Source organism: Guillardia theta (genome assembly GCF_000315625.1).
Source record: "Guillardia theta CCMP2712 unplaced genomic scaffold GUITHscaffold_39, whole genome shotgun sequence".
Classification (NCBI taxonomy): domain Eukaryota; class Cryptophyceae; order Pyrenomonadales; family Geminigeraceae; genus Guillardia; species Guillardia theta.
The window spans coordinates 325,917-348,859 of NW_005434635.1; the positions used below are offsets into that span (position 1 = coordinate 325,917).

Below are 22,943 nucleotides of genomic sequence, written 5' to 3' on the forward strand. Positions count from 1 at the left end.
CCTCCCTCCCTCCCTCCCTCCCTCCCTCCCTTCCCCTCGCCCCTCCTCCCTCCTCGACCTCCCTCCCCTCCCCTCCCTCCCCTCCCCTCCCCTCCCTCCCTCCCTCCCTCCCTACCTTCTCTTCTCACACTCGACACGAGCCCCTCGTCCTTTCCATTCCTCGCTCATCATCCCTTCACCTCACTTACCCCCCGTCTCTTGCTAACATTTCTTTCAGGCGGACGAGGAGGAGAAGTCGCCTACCCCTCCCTCTTTCCCCTTCGCTGCGGGAAAGCCGATCTTTGAAATCAACCGACCGGATCTTCCGTCCTTTAGCTTCAAGGAATCGACAGGAGGAAGCATCAAGTTTGATTCGCTGCCTTTCTTCAACGCATCTCAGTCCTTCCGAGGTAAAGTCGGCAGGAGAAAACAGAAAGTCAGAGGAGAGGCGAGGATAGGAGAGGAGAGGATAGATTCGCAGGAGAGAGGAGGAGAGAACTGATGGGAGCAAGAGTAGAGAAGTGGAAGGGAAAGGAGTAGAGGGATGGAAGAGATAGGAGGTATAGGATTGGATTCAAGTCCTGATGAGAAGGGAGGAAGGAAGATACGAGGCATCGGGTGAAAAAGATTGGGAGGGAGGTGGAGCGGAGCGTGGAGGAAACAAAAGAGAGGGTAGGAGAGCCGATGTGAGCTGAGAGTATCAGATGATGTAGAGGAGAGGGGACAGGAGGATCATAGGTGCGAGATGAGAGGCAGAAATGAATTAGATTTTTGTTGTTGGATGTTTTTGTTCACACCGCCTCCCAGTCATCAGCCAAGAATGGTCGGAGGGAGAGTTCCTGGGACTGGCTAAGGGAGGGACGGCCAACTTTGGATTCATCCGACCCAAAGGTAAAGAGAGGATGAGCGGGAAGCCGGAGGAGAACAGGGTGGGCGGGTGGGAAAGTGGGCGGGAGGGAGGGAGGGAAGGAAGAGGGAGGGACGAGGGAGGGAGGGAGGTACTGTTCGGAGAGATTGGTAGAGAGCAAATGGGATTCACAAGCTCAGGAAGGACAAGGGAGGCTTCAAGTACCCCATACCACATCGTTCACGATGAGGGGGGGGATAGAGCAAGCATGCAAACACACAGACAGGACCCACTGACCTGCTCCAAGGAACCTCCGGGCCCAACATCTTCGTGCACAAGAGCAACATCCACGATGAAGTGCAGACTGGAGACGTTAGCTGACCTCTTGCCCGGCTCCGCCCGTGACGACATGCCCTGCAGGTGGTGAAGTACCAGCTCGCCCCGCACGAGCCTCTGTCCAGCGTTAGTCCCGCCATCCTCCTGCTCCTCCTCTCTGATGGATGTTGTTGCAGAAGAGTCCAGTGGGTGACAAGAACGAGATGAAGAACGACAAGCTGCAAGTGATATTCGCCTCCTCCTCCTCCTCCTCCTCCTCCCCTTTCCCTCCTCCATTTCTTCCCCCTGTTTTCCCTCTCCTCCTCCCACTTGTCATTTTCCCACTGCCTCGACCTCCCTTCTACCTTCCTCGCTCTGCCATCCTCTTCTCTGTCCTTCGTGCTGCCCTATCCTTGTACTCGCGGTCGTCCCTGCCTTGATCCGTCCTCCTGCTCACAACCCTCCATGATGTTCCCTCCCTCCCTCCCTCCCTACCTCTCTCCCTCCCTCCCTCCCTCCCTCCCCTCCCTCCTTCCCTCCCTCCCTCCCTCCCTCCCTCCCTACCTCTCTCCCTCCCTACCTCTCTCCCTCCCTCCCTCCCTCCCTCCTTCCCTCCTTCCCTCCCTCCCTCCCTCCTTCCCTCCCTCCTTCCCAGGCTCCTTCCCTCCTCCCTCCCTCCCTCGCTTCTCCCTCCTCGCTCTTCCTTCCTCCCCTTCCTCCTCTTGCTCCTTCTCTCACACTCCCCTTCCTACATTCACTCCTCCCACAGGCAGTGAATGTGAGGCGGGCCGATGGCAGCCAGGAGGACGCAGCAGCAGAAGTGCAACCAGCATCGTCACTGCAGGGCTCGTTCCCTTTCCCTGCTCAGTCAAGTCTCCCGGCTCCAACTCCAACGAGCAACACAAACTTCTTCCCTTTCCCGGAGGTCTCGAACTCGACGCATGCAGCAAGTCAGCTGCCCTTCTTCGACTTTCTTGCCAAGAGTGGAAGCAAGGAGCAGCAGGAGCAGACGAATACCCCACAGCAGGAGAAGACGAGCACACAAGAGGAGGAGAAGACGACCACACGACAGCAGGAGCAGCCAAAGAATGACTGGAGGTGTACGACTTGCCTTGTGATGAACAAAGACAGTGTTATGAGATGTGTTTGCTGTGAGGCGGAAAACCATCGGCAGGTACTCAAGATATTTCCTGTTTCCTTCCTGTCTTGACAGGGGTTCGCAGTTGGTCCTCAACCCAAATCCTCCCCGGCACAATTTTTCCCAACATCTTTTCCTGTGCCGAGAGGTGAGGGAGGGGAAAACTACTCGGAATGAGCTTTAACGAGATGTACTCATGAATGATTGGATGATGATGATCATGATGATGATGATGACTAGGAAGCGATGATGTCTGACGACATGTTCTTGTCTTCTCTGTTTTCATTCAACGATTCAGAATTTGATTCGCTCCCTCTTGTTCTCTCCTCCTCCACCATCACCATCACCACTTCTCTCTTTGCATGTCATTGATTGCGTTTTGCAGAGGACCCTTCCAAGTCAACCACCCAGCAACAGCAACAGCAACAGCAGCAGCAGCAGCAGCAGCGAGTGAGTGCGAGGACGGAAGTAGAGCAGGAGCAACATTCTGCTTCGCCTCCTTCAGCTGCTCCTCCTCTTGCTCCTGCTACCCGCGGGGATCTGTTTCCTTCTCGTCCAACGGCTCCTCGCCCCCCAGTGCTCGGAGCTCCTCGCCTCATGAGGTTTGCTCTTGCCCTGCTACCCAGCCATGTCACAGCCGTTGACTTTCTCCTCCTCCTCATCCTCCTCCTCCTCCTCATCCTCCTCCTCATCCTCATCCTCCTCCTCCTCCTCCTCATCATCATCATCATCATCCTTCTCCTCCTCCTCCTTCATGTGTCTCGCTTTCCTTCTCTTTCCGTCTGTTTCCCCCCCGGCAGGATCTCATGTATCGTAACCGATCTTCCACGGGCTGTAGACTTTCTTATGACGGTGAGGAGGAGGAGGAGGAGGAGGAGGAGGAGGAGAAAGGGAGCTCACCAAGTTGCAGGTTGTCGGATTGACGATGATGCGGCACGAGGAATTTGCACAGAGCGTAGAGAAAGCGCAGGAGGTAGAAGGAGCTCGAGACTATGAGAGGCAAGTGAAGACATAAGGACGAAGAGGGGGGGACAGAGCAGAGAAGAACAGAGGGAAGGAGAGGAGAGGAGAGGAGAGGAGAGAGGAGAGGAGAGGATAGCAGGCAAGGGCATCTATGAGCTTGTTGTTGACTTGCGAGTGTGCAGAGGAGATTGGTCGAGAACTCTTCTTGGGTTTGAAGGTTCAGATGATACAAGTTTGTGTGTAGAGGTATCTCCATCGTGAACCTCCTTTCAATTCCCCCCCCAGCTCTCCCGTCATCCTCTTCCTCCTTTGCCCCCACTTATCATCATCACTACCTCCTCTCCTGTCTTCTCTCCTTTCCCGCTTTTCCGAACTCACCCTCTCTACCCGCTTATTCTTACTTCATCTCTTCACGTCTCATCCTTGCCTCTCTTCTCCTCCTCTCTTCTCCTCTCCTCCCCCCCCTCCTCCTTCCTCGTCCTGACTTGTTTCGCTCCAGCTCATCTCTATCGCACGTCCTGTGGAACCATCGCAACCGCGAGACCTCACGGAGGTTCTTCGACTCTCCTCTCCTCCTCCCCTCCCTGACTTCACCGCAAAGATTTTGATCTTCAGCACTTCCGCCCTCTCCCGCCTCGTTGACTTCCAAGTCCCCTACCTCGAGACTCCCTCCGGCGTTGTCGCCCGCGTCCCTGGCGCTGCGCTCAATGTCAAGGTGACTTGCTTACCACCACCACCACCACCTCCTCCTCCTCCTCCTCTTCCTCCTCCTCCTCCTCTTCCTCCTCCTCCTCCTCCTCTCATCGCCCTCTACTCTCCTGCTTTCCGCTCCCTTCATCTCTCATTTCCTCTTGTCCTCTTTGTCTGCATGTTTTCCCCGCCACTCACCTCCTCTCCTGCTGCTCCTCCCCAATCGCCTGACTGACTGGCCTTGCAAGATTCTTCCTGCCCGCAGCCGGCAACTTACTCCTCACATTTCTGCCATCATCATCCCAACCAACAACATGACGGTTAGAATGTTCACTGCTCCTGCACTCCTACCTCTTCTCCACCCCTTCTTCATCCTGCCTCTCCTCCTTCCCTTCCTCTACCATCACCCCCTTTGCTCTCTTGTATCTTCCTCCATCTCCTCCCCTCCCTCCCCTCCCTCCTCTAGCTCCTTCGCCCCCCTTCCTCTTCCATAACCCTCTCTGCTCCATCCTCCCATCCTCTGCTCCCTCCTTTTCTCCTCCAACATCTTCCCTTATTGTCATTATACCGTCGTCACTTCCTCCGTGCTTCCCTTCCCCCTCCTCCCTCCTCCTCCTCCCTCCACCCTCCTCCCACCTCATCCTAACAGCGCTCCTCAGGAATCCCTCTCCTTCTTCTCGGGGGCTCTGGCCATGCAGGCGGCAGGGAGGGAGGAGGAGCGACAAGTTTCTCTCTCCTGCGGCCCTCAGGGCTCCAGGATCCTCTTGGTCAAGTCGACGAGGGGAGAGAAAAGGACGAGCTCCTCTCTGATCCGCCTCGTCTTTGGCTGCTCCGCTCCTGTCCTCAGAGCGGTGATGTTCCCTCCCTCCTCCTCCTCCTCCTCCTCCTCCTACTCATACTCCTCTCTCCTCCTCTTCCTCTCTCCTCCTCCTTTCTCTCCCTCCCTGCTCCTCCTCCCTTCTACCTGTCCCCCCCCACCCCATCTTTGTGCCTCCTGCCATCCTCCTCTCCATCATTGTCTTCCTATGCTCCTCTTACCCCCATCCACTGAGCTCCCTCTCCACATCGCCCCTTCTTCCTTCTCTCTCGTGGTCTCAATGTCTCCTGCTCGTCCAGGTGGCTGCGGGGGCGAAGGAGCAGCGAGCGAAGGAGCTTCTGCCGCTCTCATGCGTGCAGGGCCCAGAGGCCTGCAACATGACCATGACAATCTTTGAGGTGAGGAGAGAGGAGGAGGGAGGAGGAAGAAGAGAATGACGGAGAGAGGGAGGAAGAGGGAAAGGACGAGGGGAAGAGAGGGGAGAAGGGAGGAGGTCGACAGGAGTTGATTGGGGAGGACGAAGGGGGAAGGGGGAAGGAGGAGTAAGAGGACAGGAGTTGACGGGACTTGCAGTCGCCTGAGGGGCTGGAGGTTGCTGCCGTCGACAAAGACTCGGTACTGAAGATGTCAGCTTTGGATCACTCAGCAGGTGAACGAGAGAGAGGAGAGGAGAGGAGAAAGGGGAAGAGGAGAGGAAAGGTGAGGACTGGGAACAGAGACAGAGACAGAGAGAGGCAGGGCAGATGGCGACAGTGTAGGAGCAGAGTCAGGTGGACGAGGAAGAGGCAGGAAGGAAGGGAAGGAAGAGATGAGTTGAGAGAGGGGACATGAAGTTGAACCTGCCTGTGTCTTCCAGCCACGAGATTCGCCGCTATCCACGAGTCATCAGAACGGCCTGAGCTAGAGGCCTCTAGCGCCCAGACTTCGCCTCTCAAGCTCCTGTCCTCGCAGATGCAGGAGGAGCGAGGGAAGGAGGAAGGGAGGGAGGAGGAGGGCATGAGCGACGGCGAGCTCCTCGCCCAGCAGGTCTCGTCTCACCTCTCTCCGTTCGCCTACTCGCAGGGAAGCCACCTCAAGCATGCCAGGTGCTTTCTCGCTCTTGTCCCACAGACACCTCCTCCTGCCAGCTCACCTTCCACGTCCCCTCCCTGCATCGACTTTCTACATTATCTGCTTCATCCTCGTCGTTGTCATCGATCTCCCTGTCATCATCACCATCTGAATCATCATCATCACCATCACCATCTCAATCATCATCATCATGCCCTCTTGCTCCCATATTCAAACATTCCTACAGGTTCGCGATCGAGTGGCGCCCGACTGGCTACTTCCTAGACGGCATCGAGAGCGAGGGGAGGGGCATCTACATCACCTGCCGGACGGAGCAGCAGCTGGTGGAGCTGGGAAACTCTCAGACGGTCAAGATCGAAGGGGTCGACATGGCCATGGACGTGAGGAGGAGCGTCGAGCTGGAGCTCGAGAACGAGATGCTCGACCCTGGGGAGGAAGGGGAGAGCAGCAAGTACCTCACTGTCGCAGACGAGCATGCGAGGAAGAGACTCGTTGCCCTCCTGTGCGCGTTCAGGGAGATGCCCACGTACGTCGGAAGCAGAAGGTGAGGGGGAGGAGCAAGGGAAGGAAAGGGGCAGGGGGGAGTGGAGAGGAGAACGGAGAACGGCGACGAGGATGTGAGCCTGACCATGGATGCAGAATCTTCGTTCCGCAAGCAACCTTCTCCTTCTAGTCTGCTGATGGGGCTAGAGTCTTGTAAATATGTAAATGAGGGAAGAGCACTCAAGACGACATGCAGTCTACGTATTATTCATTGGCTATGATGAACATTTAGTAAAGAATCTTTCCGAGGCCAAGGTTGATGACATCGGTAACAGAGGTGCCAGTGAAGAGAGCAGCGGTGGTGATGGAGATGACGCCGAGCATGGCAAGACGGCCATTGATCAGCTCAGCCTGTCAGAAACATATCACCAAGAGGATGATCGCATGCGGGAAGAGAGGAGAAGAGAGAAACAAACACGAGAAACGCGTCAGAGAGGAGGAGTTCAGCTCACCTCGGCAGTGAGACCAGTCTTGAAGGGGGGGATGAGACCGGCAGGGGCCTCGGGCTTGTATCCCTGGTCCTTGACGAGGGTGTCCTGGAAGCCGAAGGGAGCGAAAGCGGCCAAGATGGAGACGAAGAGGACGTGGACGTGAGCGACGAGGATGATGGCGCGCTCGTTGGTGATGGGGGCGTTGAAGCCTCCGTTGACGAGGGGTCCCCACTGGCTGACGTCGAGGATCTTGTCGCCATCGGGGATGAGGCCACGGCCGTGGAGGTAGGAGCTCAGGACCATGAAGAAGATGCCGAACATGGCATGGCGTCCGTTCCATCGCTCAGCGTTGGTGGTGACGCCGAGGCCGCGGGATGCGAGCTCGGGGTTCTCGGAAGCGAACTTCTCAACGGCTCCAGCCATGGGGTTGCCCTTGGCCTGCATGGAGACGGTGGCCAACCCTGGCAACAAGCATCAGACTAGATAGAGGATAACAGGATAACATGGCGGGGAGTGACAACAGCGTCAGGGATAATCTGTACGTGTTACACAAATCTGCACATCGAGACTAGTTGCTAGTCATTGCGAAAAGAATACACTTGAATGATTGTTCACAAGGAATGAGACTGATAAAATCAATCATAGCACGTTCTAAAATTGAACAAGACAACAAGAATATGCATGACCATGTGACTAGCCTTGTGCTATTCTGCAAACAAGACGAATTTTCTTTCGCCCCGATACACGTCGAGATGTCAACATTCGAGAACAGACAGTTCAACAACGTGAAAAATTCATGCATCACAAGATCAAAAGAAGATGCAAAGGACGATCAAAGCATTCTGATCCTCCATCATAACAAAGGGGGCGGGACACTGCATTGGAACACCCCATCCCCACTTTGTTCAGACAGTCGAGTATCCCTGCAACCGAACCCTCTCAGACTCACCATGGCGAGCAGGTCCACGCTGAACAGCAGGGGAGGAGCGGAGGGAGAGGGAAGGAGAAGCTGAAGGAGCAAAGGCTGCCGCGGAGGCGCAAGCGGAGAGCACGAGGATCGAGCGGAGCATGACGGCGGTAAGACGAACGACCTACCCCCACCCCTTTTAACCTGTCATAAGACTACCCTACCCCATCATAATCCCTCCAATCCTCTGTATGATTGGGGTCCTTGATTTGTTTTAAACCGCAGGACCCTACCCTACAAAAAGTTGGAAACTACCCATCCATGACGATATAAAAGTACCCGTTGCTTTTATACCCCTACCCCCCTACACACTTCAGCTTTACTATCACCCCGCCTTCTCCCAACCACCCCTTATGATCTGCTCTCACCCCCACCTGATAGCGGCGCACAGCATCACCATAGTACCCCTACAATATACATTAAGTACCCTACCATATTACCATAGAAATGTCTTACAGCTCAACCAACCCCCTGTCTCTATGTACCCTACCCCCACTCTACACATTCATTACCCCGTATTTATTTATGATCCCGGTGTGACGGATCTTCCATGTGATAACGGTCGGTCTCATATTGTAACGGTCCATAACCCGAATACTCGGACCCGACCCGTGACCGTCGGCCCAGTGGCCGGGTCAGCCTACCGGGCGGGCCGTTAAAGCGAACGGGCCGAGCCTGTCCCGGGTGCCACGGTGGTCAAGTTTGTGCGACTAGCCTGGCCCGCCGCCGCCGCTCGGACTCTCAGGCTGAAGTGATGAGTTAGATATCCCGCGCCATCGAGGGCCTGGGATACCTGATCGAGACATACCAACCAAGCGTCAAGTTGTAATGTTGCAGGAGGTCTTGGTAGGGAGGAGGAGGAAGGAGACAGCTCTCAGAACGATGATCAAGAAGGAATGGGGATGCTACCGAATGTTTATGACGAAAGGCACGGGGGACGGGAGAAAGGGTAAGAGTGATCTTCGCCTTGTGATGCTAGCGCATGCTGACCTCCTCCCCCCCCCCCCCCCCCCCCTCCTCTAGCCGCCTCGAATGATGGCGGGGGAAGAGCGCGAAGTATGCAAAAAAATACAAGTTTTACAGATCGGGAAAAAAGAACCGATAATACGCATTTGTAATGTACATTTCCCTACAGCATCGAAGGAGGATGAGCAAGCCGACATGTGGAAAGCGCTGAGTCAGATGCTAAGGACAGATCCAAGCGTCAAGCTCAACATCGTCGGAGGCGACTTTAATGCATCTCGAAAACACCCTGAGATCCTCATGAGAGAAGGATACGGGAACATTACAACGCTTGGTTGGTATGTCTCGATCAGGTATCCCAGGCCCTCGATGACCAGGCCCTCGATGATTATCACTGCGCCGGGTTCGATCACAAGTGCCGACATGGCCTTCAGTTCCATTGACTACTTCCATTCTCCGATTTACAACTCCGACGATATTAAGGTTTGGTGTTACAGTACCGGGTTTTCAGCCGTAATGGCCATCATCGTCATTCGGCGCTCCATTGACTACTTCCATTTCGACAACTTCCTTTCATTGCCTTGTGTTTCTAACTCAGTAAAGAACTAGTCGTACTTCAGCTCCGATCTTGTCTCAAGTTCGACCATGCAGCACTACCTTCAAGTACATTATCAACTCCTTTTGGTATGATTGCCACTCACAAAGCAAGAAACAAAATTTCAATCATGTGGCATGTGGAGTGGCCGTTTCCATTATCCTCGCAACATTAAGCTAGCTTCAACCTGTTGAGTCGGGACGTGGTGAAAGGAACTGACAACCAAAAGTGAAACCCAACGTCAAGGATGAAGCTGCGAGCCCAAGAGCTACAAGTACATTCAAAGAGGCGAAACAACTTGGAACCAAAAGTTGGTATCAACATGACCGGGAATGAAATCATTTTTGCTGCAGATCCCTCAATCAGAACCCGCGTGCTTTGAGGACCTGTCTGAAAGTTCTACTTCCTTGTTTGTACTACTCATCAGTCGCTGGGCTGGAATCGAACCAGCCGATAGCACACCAGTGCCAGCAAAATAGGTGTTGAAAACACCAGTACAGTCGAGGGCAATTCGATTTCGCGATCATGTTTATCCTCCGAAACCGTAGAGGGTACGTCCCTGGCGCTTGAGAGCGTAGACGACGTCCATAGCAGTGACGGTCTTCCTACGAGCGTGCTCGGTGTAGGTGACGGCATCACGGATAACGTTCTCGAGGAAGACCTTGAGGACGGAGCGGGTCTCCTCGTAGATGAGACCGGAGATACGCTTCACACCACCACGACGAGCGAGACGGCGGATAGCGGGCTTGGTGATGCCCTGGATGTTGTCACGAAGAACCTTCCTGTGACGCTTGGCTCCTCCCTTTCCGAGACCTTTACCTCCCTTTCCTCTGCCGGACATGGTGTGTTGTGTAGCGCTCCTCTCCCGCCGCCTCCTTTTGAAACCTCCAGCGGGGGGAACACAGCAAGCACAGTGCCTGGTTATTCTGTACCCCACCCCCTCAAATTTTCATTTAGAACACCTGAAATGTGGGGTGGGGGTCATTCCCCCGGTGTTTGCCTCAGAATGCTTAATTGCCCCCGCGCTGTTGGCTGCCGATACCCTCGCAAGCCTGTGATAAGTTGCCCTCAGTGGTGGCTCTCATGATAGCGCCGGGCACACGCCAGCCTGATGAGAAGATCAATCATCACGATTCAGTGTACTAGAGTACAGGCTAGTCCGAGAGGCTGTCCGACATCCGACGATCACCCGGCGTGATCAGGTGTCACTGCTAGTAGCCTAGACTCGACGGTAGTCACGGTCAACGGGCCCACCAGGGCCCGGCCGGGCCCCGCCGGGAACTTGCCCCGTCACGTCAGTGATGGTTACTAGTTAGGACAAACTTTGAGAAAGGTGAGAAGAACCCTGATCCGCCGTCACCGTACGGTATTTGAGACGTTCGAACAGATCTATCCTCAATGCCAGGAGCAATCATTGTCTGCCCCCAAGCTCGAAGCGAGCAGCATTGGCAAGCGGCAAACTTGAGCCGGGAGAGTCCCCTCCTAACTAACTTGTTGAATAAGCGAGCGGCGACCTGCATATTGCAGCCTGGCCCGATGGTGGACGGAGGCTACGGCACTGTAGGATTATGTTGCGATCTCTAAGAGGGGTATCCGATTTGGCAGGGTTTAGGAGGGGGAGTCTGATCCGCCGGAGTCTGAGTCGATAGCGAAAGGACACGGCGGTTCCCCACTGTCACCAGTACCACTGCACAGTCGGAGATCGGACCGCAGTTCAGACGTTCTGTGACCGTGTTCGAGGCACTCCAGGCTCGGAGCTTGCAAATGATGGGGAAGGTGAAGCATAGAGCCTCTGAGTTCAACGAGATCTCGAAATAGTCCTGCCCAATCCTCTCATTCCAGGTTCGTATGAGACAAAATCTCGAGTCGTGTTGAAGCCCCTAATCCTGACATATTTAAAGTCGCTCATCAGACTCTAGGACAGCTGTTTCTCGTCTCCTGTTGTATATATTGTCCGTGCATCGCTAGTGTACACTGATGATCATTCGCTTTCGCTGCAGTCGTCGGGCAGAAACAATGCTGCATCTGTACCCGCCATGATTCTACAACGTAACTTGAAGACGTGGCAGCATAGTTACAAGGCTCTCGAGTGTATTAATTAATATCTTACTGCCCTTATATGTTACACCATCTGCACCAGTATCCTATCTACACCTACTGTACAATCCTTACACTTCTCAGCATCTCCTTACACTTCTCAGCATCTGCTGTGTCGTCTATGGACTCTTGTCGCATCCACCCCCTTGCCGGAGGTTGCCCTTTACCTTGTCTCTTGCTGCCAAGATACTCCCTAGAGCCATCCCGTTGGACACTCGTCTAGTCTGGGCGGTGTCTTCTTGCTTCCTGACGGGTCTGCTGGCGTACCAGACTTCCTTCTCTGGCAGGGACACCCAACTTGCTCGCCGGGCAGGCATCAAGAGCCCGTCGGGAGAGGCCTTGGGGGAGGGGGGCATGTTGTAGCGGAGGAAGGCTGTGTGGCACATGGAACGTGGGAGCAGGGAGGTGAGATCTGCGGGAGGGAAAGTGCGTTTATGTCATAGCGAAGAAGGCAGATCCGAGCAGGAAAAGAGCTCTTTTCGATCCTGAGTACAATGGGTATCTGAACCTGCAGGAAATGAAGTCTTTTCGGTATCAAATCCGTCCATTCGTATCTGAAACCCGTGAGAAAGAGTCTTTTCAGTATCAAGTCCGGGGAAAGTTGGTCCGAGTGGTGCATGCCAGGAACGTGCCTGGTAAAGAAGGAGTTGGAGGGCAGGTATTTCGTTTGGAAATGAACTGGGAACACTGTGACAGAAGACCATGGCACAACCGTGACCTGCTTCACGAAAATGATCTATTTCAAGACAGTATCGATATCCTTCCACCGTACCAACTGGCAAGGAGTCGCCGGTATGCGACAAGACTGTCTCGACTGTGAGACGACCCGGCAGATCGGATGGAGAAAAGCGGGCCGAAGCTTTTAGACTAGTAGGTGTAGCTTGATAGCAGCGGCTCTGCGGCTAGGTACGGTTGGAAACGGCACAGAGATGATGTTACAACACTACTGAATATACAAAGAATCAAGCTGATGATATCCCTAACTTGAACCTTGTAACCATGGCCCCCACGGCGTCTTCATGCCAAGGTTACTCCTGGGCTGAGTGCAGAACAGGGACAGTCAAACGTGCGGCAGCTGGGCGTGATCGTTCCGAGGATGAGAGTAAGAAAGAGAGAGTGAGAAAGAGAGCCATGGGCACAACCTGTTGTGGAGTTGGTCGTGTGAAAACAGAGAAAGCAGAGGAAAGAGCAGAAGAAAATGAAATAACCCCAGTGAACACGGATGTTTTATTCGGTTAGTCTTTCAGCTGTTGTCATCTGAATATCTTTTCTCGGCTCGCAGCTGGCCCTTTTCCTTCATGCCTGATCAATATTGAAGCTGTTTTTGTCTTTGTCCTCCATCTTCTAACGCAGAACTGTCCTTCTCGCTGCCAGAATGTTCTCTAGCACACTCCCCATATGACCGCAAGGCTTCTCTAGGCTTATCGTCCTCTTGACGGGAAGCCCGTGCGTTGAGCTTACAACAGGCTTCAACTTCTTACTCAAGTACCATTCCTCCTTCTCCGGTAGGGAGATCCATATAGCTCTCCTCGCTTGCAGTGGTCGGTCAGCGACAGCAGGGGGGTCGAGAGTAGCTGAACTATTTGTATGCAGCGTTGTGCTCATTCCTAGTGAGATGCTATGAAAGTCAGTCTGTCGCTACGAAACAGCTCTTTCTGTTCCGCGACGATGCACTCTTTAAACCCAGGTTGTTCTCTTTTGTATCTTGCGACAGTAACTGGACAGTTTTTACCGATCTCGGTCGACAGCGGTAGGTGGGGAGTTGAGGAAGAGTCGGCGAGGGTTGGAACGAAAGAAGCTGCAGGGACAGGGACAGGGGCAGGGGCAGAAGGAGAAGCAGGGGCAGGGGCAAGGGGAGGGGAGGGGAGGAGGCAGTAGCAGGAAGGGGAGGAGGAATATTTGGAGCACTGATGAGCAGGTTATGATGACTTGGACCGTCGGAGAAGCGATGAAGCGGTGCGAGTGCAGGACGTCCGAGCAGCTCAGATATGATTGGGGACGAAAATTGCTTGTCACGTGTTCCTGGAGGGGGTTTAAAACAAGGAGAATAGGGGGGTAGGGGTGGTCCCCAAGGAAGAAGGTGGATATGGAAATCGGATATACTGCTCTGAGGCGGGTCCAGATCATGCCGTGACCGTCGGACCCGGCCCCCGGTGACCGTCGGAGCCTGGCCGCGCCGCCGCTCACCGGACCGGGTGACGGTGGCCGCCGAGTCTCCGAGTCGGATGCCCGCGACCGTACGGTACTCACACGGTACCGTCAGTGACAGGCTCTCGGACCGGCGGGCGGCCGCCCGGGCAGGCCGACCGTGGGCAGGCTCGGACTCGCCGGGGCGTGACTCGGACCGTGACGGGCCACTGCGCCGTGCCAGGCCCGGGCTCTGTACCGTGACGGTACTACGGTATGGTCAGTGATGGCACCGGCGGCCCGGCGCCCCGCCGCACTGCAGGCTCAGGGCCGACCCCCCGGTCCGACGGTCGGTCACGGTCAGTCACTGACACACTACACTGAGTGCCACCGTGGGCACTGAGATCACTGTCACCGTCACGGTCGGATGCCACATGACCGTGTCACTGTGTGACTCAGTGTTGATCGGACGGCATTGCGGCGGCTTGCCCGGCCCCCCGACCGGGCCGCCGTACCGTGAATGACCGTACGGCCCGGCCGGGCCATCATGTTGCGGCGCAGTGCCGGCCGCCGGGCCAAAGAGACTCCTGGCACTGCGGCAGGCAGCCATGGGAGGAATAGGGGTGGGTGAATCATTAGTCCTATACGGGGTGGGTTATTATGAGATGTAGGAGGGGTACTTGCACAATTAATATGGTACTTTAGAGTGTACGGGGTAGGGTGGGAACACGTGAAGATGGTGGCGGGAGCAGGACGAACGCGGCTATGCGTGAAGGGACTGCCAGGTCACTTGAGCAAAGGTAAGAGAGGAGGAGAGGGGAGAGAAGGAGAGCAGAGCAGAGGAGAGCAGAGGAGAGCAGAATCGCAAGGATGCTCTACAACAAGTGGGGGAGGAAGGACGAGGAAGGGAAAGAGTTTGTCAGACTCTGTGAATGTGCTAGAAGAGACCACAGAGGAGGTGAGACAGAAAAGTGACATCACAGTCTTTATGACTGCGTGCATGGAGACTTGAACCGAGCTCGAGGACTCAGCGCCTCGATGGCCTCGCGTCGAGCGCTTGCAACTGTAGAGCAACAAGGGTCACTAGGAGTCTTTGAAAATCTGTCACAAAAAAATCGAGACTGATCTCGATCTCAAACGTCAGAGCGACTCCGCAAGCACTTTGAGGAGATAGCTGAAGTCACTGATGCAAGGATATGCACAACAAGGCAAGTTGTGCCGCTTACACCCGGTGTCCTCCATCTGACCGCTGTACCAGTGATGGCAAATCAAGAAATTTTGGTTTCGTCGGGTTCAAGTCCGAGAAAGATGCTCACAAGGCCCTCAAGTACTTTCAAGATACGTACATGTACGATGATGTCAGAGCTGTCAAGATCATTTATTGACGACTTGATACTCCTGCAGCGACACGTCAAAGATTACTGTCGAGTTCGCAAAGCCGGTTTGACGCTGTTTGATGCTCATTCTAGTTGTTGGTTCTTTTCCTGCTCATTTGCTATCTTATCGATGAAGATGAAGATGAAGATGAAGATGACGATGACGATGACGATGACGATGACGATGACGATGACGATGACGATGACGATGACGATGATTGCTCATGGCCCTTGTCTTTGACTTTTCCTGCAGGTTGGTGACTCGTCGCTGTCACGGCCATGGAGTAAATACTCTGAGGGTAGCTCAGCCCATGATCGGTGAGTTTTGTGATTGCCAACACAACTGGGTGATCAAAACAAATCCAGCGTGACTAAGAAACACTCTTCTGCTGATGTTTCAGAGAACCCGACGAAACCAGAGAAGAAGGTGAGAACGTATTGAAGCTGTACTGCTGAAGCATGACAGTTTGAAAATAGTTGTCAAAGGAGGCACAATTGCTGCAGAAGGTTTTGCTGGACAAGATGCAAGGGATGCTGGTGTGACCTTCTCCTGACAGGCGAAGACAGACCCTGAGATGAAGGCGTTTGTTGAGTCGTTCAAACCGAGATCGAAGACCAAGGTAAGAGAGCGAGGGAGCGGGGAGGAGAGATGCTGTGGGTTGACTCGCCCTTGTAGATCTGGGAGAATGACGACCCTCTCCTCGCTGCTGCGGAAGTCAAACAGGTCGGAACCACACGTTGGATGTGATTTTGCTGGCATGAGGGAAAGTAGACTTGTCTGTGTTGATCATGATTATAGAGGAGGAGTGGAAGATAGGAAGGAGGGGGAGGGGGAGGAGAACAAGCAGAGCAAGGGAGATGTATTTGAATATGTTGCTGGAGGGTGAAGAATGTCAACAGGTGGCAGTCAAATCAAAGAAGCCGGAGGGGAAGGAATCGTACATACGAGGACACACGTCAAGTTTGATGACAGCGAAGCTGGAACGAGCGATGAAGAGTATGAAGACGTACCGAAGAAGCAGGAGGATGGAGAGAAGGAGGACGGGGAGGGAGAGGCCAAGGGGGCAGGAAAGGATGCGAATCAGGCGTTCAACCCTGCTCTTGATGACATGGCATACTTGAAGGCCAAGGTAAGTTGGCGGTGAGGAGGGAGGGTGGGTGGAAGACGAGATCAGGAGGGGAGAGGAGAAGAGAAAGTAAAGAGAGGGGAAGGGAGAGGAGGGGGCAGCGGAGCTGCGGGGGGATTCATTTGGATATATGTTCCGTCCATGACTTTTCTTCTGTCTTTCCAAAGATGAGCAGCAGCTGGAAAGATTCAGACGACGAGGTGAGGCGCCGCAGCGCTTGTGAAACATCCTGACGAAAGTTGTGATGTAGGATGAAGGAGCCTCTGAAGACGAGATGAGTGATGAAGGAGGGATGAAGAAAGTTTCTAAGGGCCGGGACGATGAAGAGGAACAGGAGGAGGACGAAGGCGGTGAGGAGGAGGATCAGGAGATGTCAGAAGGAGAAGGCAAAGATCGAAAGGAAGACCAGCCTGACATGTCTCATGTTACACAAGCAACGAGGCAAGATGTTGAGCAAGACAAACGGGACGATGACGAAGATGATGAAGTGGAGGACGGGAGACTTTTTGTCAGGTGACGACACAGGATTGATTGAACGAATTGTGTGACGACCGGGTTTCAGAAATCTCCCATACTCAACGAGTGAGGAAGAGCTTACAGCCTTCTTCAGCAAGTTCGGGGAGCTGAGCGAAGTTCACATCTGCATCCACAACATCACAAAAGAGCCGACGGGGATGGCGTTTATCTTGTTCCTCATCCCTTCGGATGCTGACAAGCAAGGTGATGAGAAGGAGGGAGGGAGGGAGGGAGGGAGGCAGGGAGGGAGGGAGGGAGGGAGGGAGGGAAGCAGGGAGGAGGAGAAGGTGAATGGGAAGGTGGAGGAAGTGGGAGAGAGCAGGAAGAAGTGGGGTGATCGAGGTCTACCAGGGAAGCGACGGACAACAACTACTTTCAAGGAAGAGTCATCAACGTCCTCCCAGCAAAGCAGAGGAGGAAAGAGGAGGAGGAGCAGAAGAAGCTGGAGGCGGGGAAGGACGGGTCCTCCTACAAGGCAAAGAAGAAGGAGCAGCAGAAGAAAACTTCTGCCTCTTCGCACAACTGGAACATGTTGTTCATGAGGTCTGACACAGTTGCTGAAGCTATCGCCAACAAACATCAGATGGACAAGGTGAGAACGATCGGAGATGCCATTGTGCTTGTTGTTGTTTGTTGTTGTTTGTTGTTGTTTGCTTCGTCCAGCCCTCTGAGTCAATGCTGAAACTGCTGAGTGCTCTTGCCGCCCTCCCTGCACCCTCCTCCTCCGCGACCTCCTTCTCCTCCTCCTCTTTTTCTGCCTCCTCCTCCTCCTTCACCTCCTCCGCCTTCAACCCCTCTCCTCTGACTTCCTTCACAGGCCCAACTCTTGGACCACGAGTCTTCCTCCAGCATGGCCGTTCGCATGGCTCTGGGGGAGACTCATATCATAGAGACAACTAAGTCTGACCTGAGAGAAAACGGAGTGAATGTGTCTTGCCTCGAGGTAGCGTGGAACTTGTTTTTGGTCTCCTCTTTTTGCCTTGTTGAAGTTTTTCTGTTTGTCTTGGAAACATTCAGGTGGAGAAGAAGCCCAGGGACAGGTCGAACACAGCAATGCTGGTGAAAAACATTCCATTCAGGTGATACAATGGGAACATGGAGCGAGATGTGGGGCGAGGGGAAGGAGGAGGAGGGAGAGAGGGCGAAAAGAGGAATGAAAAACACGCTGGGGAAAAGCGATGGAGAGGAAACAGGCACCACCACCACCAGCAGCAGCAGCGGCATTTCCATGCTAAACTTTGTTTGTCTTCCAGCACAACTCTACAAGAGTTAAGAGAGTTGTTCGAGAGATTCGGAGATGTCAGTCATGCTGTGCTCCCAAAGACAAAGGTCCTATATCAACCCCACTGCTCCTTCTAAAAACTCCTTCTCCTCTTTGATCTTTCCCTCCCCCCTCAACCCTCCTCCTTCTCCATCAAACCTCTTTGTCCTCGTCCTCCCCCCCCTTCGCCTCTTCCACTTTCCTCTTCTTCTGCAGTCTAACTTCTCAACAGACGATGGCGATCGTCGACTTCACTCATCCCTCGGAAGCTCGAAAAGCCTTCAAGTCTCTTGCTTACTCTCAAGTATGCCAACACTCCTCCTCTTGCTCCCTCTCCTCCTCCTCCTCCTCCTCCTCCTCCTCCTCCTCCTCCTCCTCCTCCTCCTCCTCCTCCTCCTCCTCCTCCTCCCCCCGCACTCCGCTCCTTCCCCCCCGCCCCCTTCTCCTGCTCCTCCTGCTCCTCCTCTTCCTCCCTTTACATCCTTACGTCAGTCCCACGTTCTTTGAATCCGCCTCTTTCTCCTTCTCCTCCTCCTCTCACTCTCTCGACAGTTCAAGCACCAACCCATCTACCTCGAGTGGGCACCTGTCGACATTTTTCTGCCCGGGGCGCCGACGCTGTCCTCGGAAGGGGGCAAGAAGCAGCCCAAGGCAGTCGAGGAAGAAGGCAAGACCCAGGAGGGCGGCAAGGCAGGCAAGCAGGAGAAGCAGCAGGAGGAGAAATCTCCTGAGGGATCGGGGAGGACCCTGTACGTGAAGAACCTCAACTTCAAGACCACGGAGGAGGCGCTGAAGGGGAAGATGGAAGGAGGAGGAGGGGAAGTGAAGGCGGTCAGGATCGTGACGAAGCCGAACCCTAAGGCAGGGAAGGACAGCAAGGAGCCTTCCCGTCTGTCCATGGGCTATGGCTTCGTCGAGTTCAAGCGGAGCAAGGACGCGAACGAAGCGCTGAGGTAGAAAAGAGGAGAGAGGGAGAACAAAGGAGGATCAGTATGAGAAGGCACAGACGACGAGAGAAAGGAATGAGAAGCGATTTGCAAGTGGGGTAGGGGTAGGACTCGAAGGAAATGGGGGATGGAGAAGGGGAGGTGGAGGAGGAGGAGGAGGAGGAGGAGGAGGAGGAGGAGGAAGGTGTGCTCGTGTGAGAGCGTTTGCAGGAAGCTGCAAGGAACGAAACTTGACGGGCATGTCCTACAGCTGAAGATGTCTTCAAGAGTGTCGGGTGAGATAGAAAACTCTCTCCTTCCATCTTCTGCCTCCTCTACCTCCCTCCTCCTCCTCCTCCTGTCCCCCTCTCCCCCTCTCTCTCCTCCCTTCCTGACTAGAACCCTCTTCCTTCTCCAGCGGACTCTTCAGCCGGAGAGGTCGACGTCACCAAGGACAACAGGAGCAGGGCAAAACCCAGCGACTCCCAGGCCCCCCAGGACTGCAGCAAGCTCGTCATCCGCAACGTCCCCTTCGAAGGTCAGGAGGAGGCGCGGGAGGGTCGAGGAGTGACGGCTGGTCAGCGAACAAGAAGGAGCTGCGAGACCTGCTGTCGTCGTTCGGGGAGCTGACGAGCCTGAGGCTGCCGAGCAAGTTCGACGGGAGCCATCGGGGCTTCGCGTTCGCGGAGTTCGTGACGCATCAGGAGGCGGCAGCGGCTAAGGACGCGCTAGGGGCGACACACTTGTATGGCAGACATCTCGTGATCGAGTGGGCGGAGGAGGAGCAGAGTCTTGAGGTGAGCGAAGGAGAGAGGGAGAGAGGGAGAGAGGGAGAGAGGGAGAGAGGGAGAGAGGGAGAGAGGGAGAGAGGGAGAGAGCGGAGAGAAGAGTAGAGGGGAGAGAAGGCAGAGAGGGGAGGTGGAGGGGTGCCGCGGAGTGAGACTGAGGGAGAGGAGGAGAGACGACTCAGACGAAGACCGGACTGGAAGGGCAGGAGCGAGTGGGGGCAGAGGGGAGAAGTGACGAAGGAGGCGGGGAGGAAGGGCAAGGAGGCGGAAGGAGAGGAGGGGAGAAGGAGCCCGGGGGCAAGGGGACGACGAAAGTTGATCATCCTGCTGCAGGCTGTGAGGAGGAAGACTGCTCGGTACTTCTCCAAGTTGTCGGAAGCCACAAGTCAGCAGGCAAGTGATGATGTTGCTCCGACCCACACGCTGAGAGGAGCCTGGGGGTTGCAGGGGACGGCCAAGAGGAGGAAGATCGAAGAGACGCTGGAGGAGAACGGAGAGATGGCGTTCGAGGAAGCCTTCGACTGAGCTACCATTGTAGTGGAGGAAGACTAGGAGAGATGGCGTTCGAGGAAGCCTTCGACTGAGCTACCATTGTAGTGTAGGAGAGATGGCGTTCGAGGAAGCCTTCGACTGAGCTGCCATTGTAGTGGAGGAGGAGGACTCCCCAGTTACTGAGCTGAGTCACCCTCGCTGAGGCTGGAGGGACAGGAGACTCGAGGGGACTCCGGGAGCGAAAAACTTTCACACTGTTGCTGGTACATGTTGAGGTTCACGGTTGAATAAAAGAGACTCACTAGGCTCGGCCTGTCGTCCCGGCACTGATACCGTGCTCCCAGCTGCGGCAGTCACCCGACTGACTGACATACTGGCTGACTGCCGCAGGCTTCACTGAGCCTTACAGGGCCCGGGCCAGATCGGACCCCCGGGGCCGTGATCATGTGACTCGAGCGACTCCTCCGACTGTTCCGAAAAAAAGAGCAGGTTGTGTACCGGGACCAAAAATGAAGGAGTCGAAACGCAGAGCTTTACTACATCATTCGTCTCATGGTAAAGTGAAGATCGCATCGTTTGAGATCTCAAACCGCTATCCCCCTTAACTTACACGAAGGAGCCCTGCGGCGCTTGTACACAGACAGACAAGCGCTATGGCAACACACGCACAGCTGTCCACCTCAGGCTCCCTCCCCGCCCTCTCCACCTTCTCCTCCAGCTTCTCCTCCGACTCCTACTCCTCCTCCTGCTCTCCCCAGCCCTCCTTCGACGAGCTCAGCCTCCCTTCCATCGACGACCCCGAGGAGTCGCTGCTGGTCGAGCTCGAGTGCCTGGGGCTGAGCAGCTCGCAGCTTGCCAGGGCGGAGCATCTGTCAGAGGAGAAGAGGAGGCGGCTGATCTGTCTGGCGCGATCTGTGCGATACATCCAGGCACATTTCATGCAGCCAGGAAAGGAGGAGAAGCACATGGCCTTGGGAATCTGATCTTCCGCATAACACGTCACGAACTCCGCGAACGCGAAGCCCCGATGGCTCCCGTCGAACTTGCTCGGCAGCCTCAGGCTCGTCAGCTCCCCGAACGACGACAGCAGGTCTCGCAGCTCCTTCTTGTTCGCTGACCAGCCGTCATGTCACTCCTCGACCCTCCCGCGCCTCCTCCTGACCTTCAAAGGGGACGTTGCGGATGACGAGCTTGCTGCAGTCCTGGGGGGCCTGGGAGTCGCTGGGCTTTGCCCTGCTCCTGTTGTCCTTGGTGACGTCATCTTACTTCGCTGTTCATCTCAACAACTTTCGGAGGACAATTACCAACCGGGCAGCTCAGTCCATCGAGTCACATCGAGCCAGCTGTCAACTTGTGACTTGTACACTATCATAGTTTGTATTCGCAACTTGCTATCTACACCTCGGTCACCTAGTAAAAACTCTAGTCCGAGTAAAACTCTCTGAGATGCACGAAGCTGCGTTTGTAGAACTCACTTCGTCTACTATCAAAACTGCAACCATCTGCCTTGTTGTCACGGCTCTCGAGCGACGTGCAGCTACTGCATCGTGACGGGGTAAATTCTGACGGCACGTTGGGAGCAGGTGAGACTTCTGAGAGCGGCAAGACGTGCAAAGGGCTTCTACCCCAGACACTCGAGCCGCTGAGCTGGACCAGCAGCTCAGCGTCCTCGGGATCGTCGTAACATAGCCTCGGAGGCGGGCCCTCTCCCTCTGCACTCCATGAGAGACGGGCCGATCGGAGATTTACTGAAGGGCCGTGCTGCTGTCACAGGATTGAGAGAGCCGTTCATCTTTACTACAGAAAACTCCGAGGAGACGTAAAGTTCCAATTTCAAGTTGCACGACTGCGACCTCTTGATGAACCGGCGCGTTCTTGTTGTTTCGGTGAGGCTCATAACCTTCCAGTACGATTGCTCACAAAAATCCGAATGCCCCTCAACAGGTCTCGTCCTCGTCAGCCCACCTGGCACCTCCGCCTCCTTCCGAAGTTCAACTTACCTCCTCCTCCTCCTCCTCCTCCTCCCTGAGTCACTCTTCTTGTGCCTCGTTCATCTACAACTCCTGTCGTCCTTCAAGTGACCGTCACGGTCATGTTACTTCGCCAGCTCGTCTCAACACTGCTGCCGGAGGAACTTCGAAACTCTCAATCACCAACGAGGCTACTCAGTCCATCCCAGTCACATCGAGCCAGCTGTCAACTTGTACATCATCATAGTTCGTACTCCAATCCCAATAAAACTCTCTGAAATGCACAAAGCTGCGTTTGTAGTACTTACTTCGTTGACTATTCAAACTGCAACCAACCATCTGCCTTGTTGTCCCGATTTCCGAGCATGTGCTGTTACCTGGTACTTTCTTTCGGGTAGATTCCAACGGAGCATTGAGAGTTCTAAGAGTGGCAAGACTTGCACAGGGCTGTTTGATGATAACTTTATTGATTCCTAACAATCTTACATGTAGTCCGACACAGCTTCTGTCAGATGACTGAGAAAACAATGAAAGAAACCGCAAACGCGTAGTCAGGCGGAAGAGGTGCTTTTGTTCGCCGATACTTGTTGTTGAAATTTATGTACAATGTCCTGACTTGATCTTGGCTGCCTGTTCCAGGTGAGTTTCAGTTCACTTCCTTCGGTACGTCTCCGCTCGTAGGAAGAGGATTGCCGACCTGATCCATAGATGAGCTTTGAATTAACCTGACCGATCGCGCCAGACAGATCAGCCGCCTCCTCTTCTCCTCTGACAGATGCTCCGCCCTGGCAAGCTGCGAGCTGCTCAGCCCCAGGCACTCGAGCTCGACCAGCAGCGACTCCTCGGGGTCGTCGATGGAAGGGAGGCTGAGCTCGTCGAAGGAGGGCTGGGGAGAGCAGGAGGAGGAGTAGGAGGACGAAGATGGTGAGGGGAATGAGGGGAAG

The 22,943-nt window shown here is 54.8% G+C and overlaps 6 protein-coding genes across 6 annotated transcripts in view; 3 read left to right on the top strand and 3 right to left on the bottom strand.

The window, feature by feature from the left end:
- The window catches only part of GUITHDRAFT_139599 (hypothetical protein), a gene marked incomplete at both ends in the record, with an annotated part of 7,174 nt that extends 1,521 nt beyond the window's left edge, over positions 1 to 5,653 (top strand). Inside the window, 16 exons of the mRNA XM_005831594.1 lie at positions 218 to 389; positions 787 to 870; positions 1,134 to 1,198; positions 1,247 to 1,288; positions 1,339 to 1,386; positions 1,911 to 2,315; positions 2,365 to 2,427; positions 2,665 to 2,729; positions 3,080 to 3,131; positions 3,190 to 3,252; positions 3,742 to 3,795; positions 3,844 to 3,957; positions 4,181 to 4,252; positions 5,049 to 5,147; positions 5,323 to 5,448; positions 5,606 to 5,653. Coding sequence (XP_005831651.1) covers positions 218 to 389; positions 787 to 870; positions 1,134 to 1,198; positions 1,247 to 1,288; positions 1,339 to 1,386; positions 1,911 to 2,315; positions 2,365 to 2,427; positions 2,665 to 2,729; positions 3,080 to 3,131; positions 3,190 to 3,252; positions 3,742 to 3,795; positions 3,844 to 3,957; positions 4,181 to 4,252; positions 5,049 to 5,147; positions 5,323 to 5,448; positions 5,606 to 5,653 — 1,572 coding nt within the window. The remainder of the gene's footprint in view (positions 1 to 217; positions 390 to 786; positions 871 to 1,133; positions 1,199 to 1,246; positions 1,289 to 1,338; positions 1,387 to 1,910; positions 2,316 to 2,364; positions 2,428 to 2,664; positions 2,730 to 3,079; positions 3,132 to 3,189; positions 3,253 to 3,741; positions 3,796 to 3,843; positions 3,958 to 4,180; positions 4,253 to 5,048; positions 5,148 to 5,322; positions 5,449 to 5,605) is intronic.
- An 855-nt stretch (positions 5,654 to 6,508) lies between these two features.
- On the bottom strand, positions 6,509 to 7,893 carry GUITHDRAFT_186670 (red Elip). Its single transcript, XM_005831670.1, has 3 exons — positions 7,744 to 7,893; positions 6,816 to 7,255; positions 6,509 to 6,714 (listed from the first exon to the last, which is right to left on the bottom strand). The coding sequence occupies exons 1-3, from the start codon at positions 7,862 to 7,864 to the stop codon at positions 6,592 to 6,594; spliced, it is 684 nt and encodes a 227-aa protein (XP_005831727.1). The 5' UTR covers positions 7,865 to 7,893; the 3' UTR covers positions 6,509 to 6,591.
- A 1,029-nt stretch (positions 7,894 to 8,922) lies between these two features.
- GUITHDRAFT_109450 (hypothetical protein) lies at positions 8,923 to 9,333 on the top strand (the record flags this gene model as incomplete). Its single annotated transcript, XM_005831595.1, has 1 exon — positions 8,923 to 9,333. The coding sequence occupies one exon, from the start codon at positions 8,923 to 8,925 to the stop codon at positions 9,331 to 9,333; it is 411 nt and encodes a 136-aa protein (XP_005831652.1).
- Positions 9,334 to 9,848: 515 nt separating this feature from the next.
- Positions 9,849 to 10,160, bottom strand: GUITHDRAFT_109451 (hypothetical protein; the record flags this gene model as incomplete). Its single annotated transcript, XM_005831596.1, has 1 exon — positions 9,849 to 10,160. The coding sequence occupies one exon, from the start codon at positions 10,158 to 10,160 to the stop codon at positions 9,849 to 9,851; it is 312 nt and encodes a 103-aa protein (XP_005831653.1).
- A 4,421-nt stretch (positions 10,161 to 14,581) lies between these two features.
- On the top strand, positions 14,582 to 20,062 carry GUITHDRAFT_109452 (hypothetical protein; the record flags this gene model as incomplete). Its single annotated transcript, XM_005831597.1, has 23 exons — positions 14,582 to 14,622; positions 14,802 to 14,891; positions 14,948 to 14,984; positions 15,173 to 15,237; positions 15,286 to 15,346; positions 15,397 to 15,426; positions 15,477 to 15,539; positions 15,596 to 15,663; positions 15,719 to 15,802; positions 15,893 to 16,049; positions 16,214 to 16,246; positions 16,297 to 16,559; positions 16,609 to 16,766; positions 16,967 to 17,154; positions 17,380 to 17,526; positions 17,580 to 17,641; positions 17,816 to 17,891; positions 18,056 to 18,127; positions 18,376 to 18,776; positions 18,981 to 19,045; positions 19,168 to 19,287; positions 19,332 to 19,546; positions 19,871 to 20,062. The coding sequence occupies 23 exons, from the start codon at positions 14,582 to 14,584 to the stop codon at positions 20,060 to 20,062; spliced, it is 2,688 nt and encodes an 895-aa protein (XP_005831654.1).
- A 700-nt stretch (positions 20,063 to 20,762) lies between these two features.
- On the bottom strand, positions 20,763 to 21,531 carry GUITHDRAFT_109453 (hypothetical protein; the record flags this gene model as incomplete). The annotated part of the gene is made up of 3 exons (XM_005831598.1): positions 20,763 to 21,142; positions 21,192 to 21,276; positions 21,505 to 21,531. The coding sequence occupies 3 exons, from the start codon at positions 21,529 to 21,531 to the stop codon at positions 20,763 to 20,765; spliced, it is 492 nt and encodes a 163-aa protein (XP_005831655.1).
- Positions 21,532 to 22,943: the final 1,412 nt, after the last annotated feature.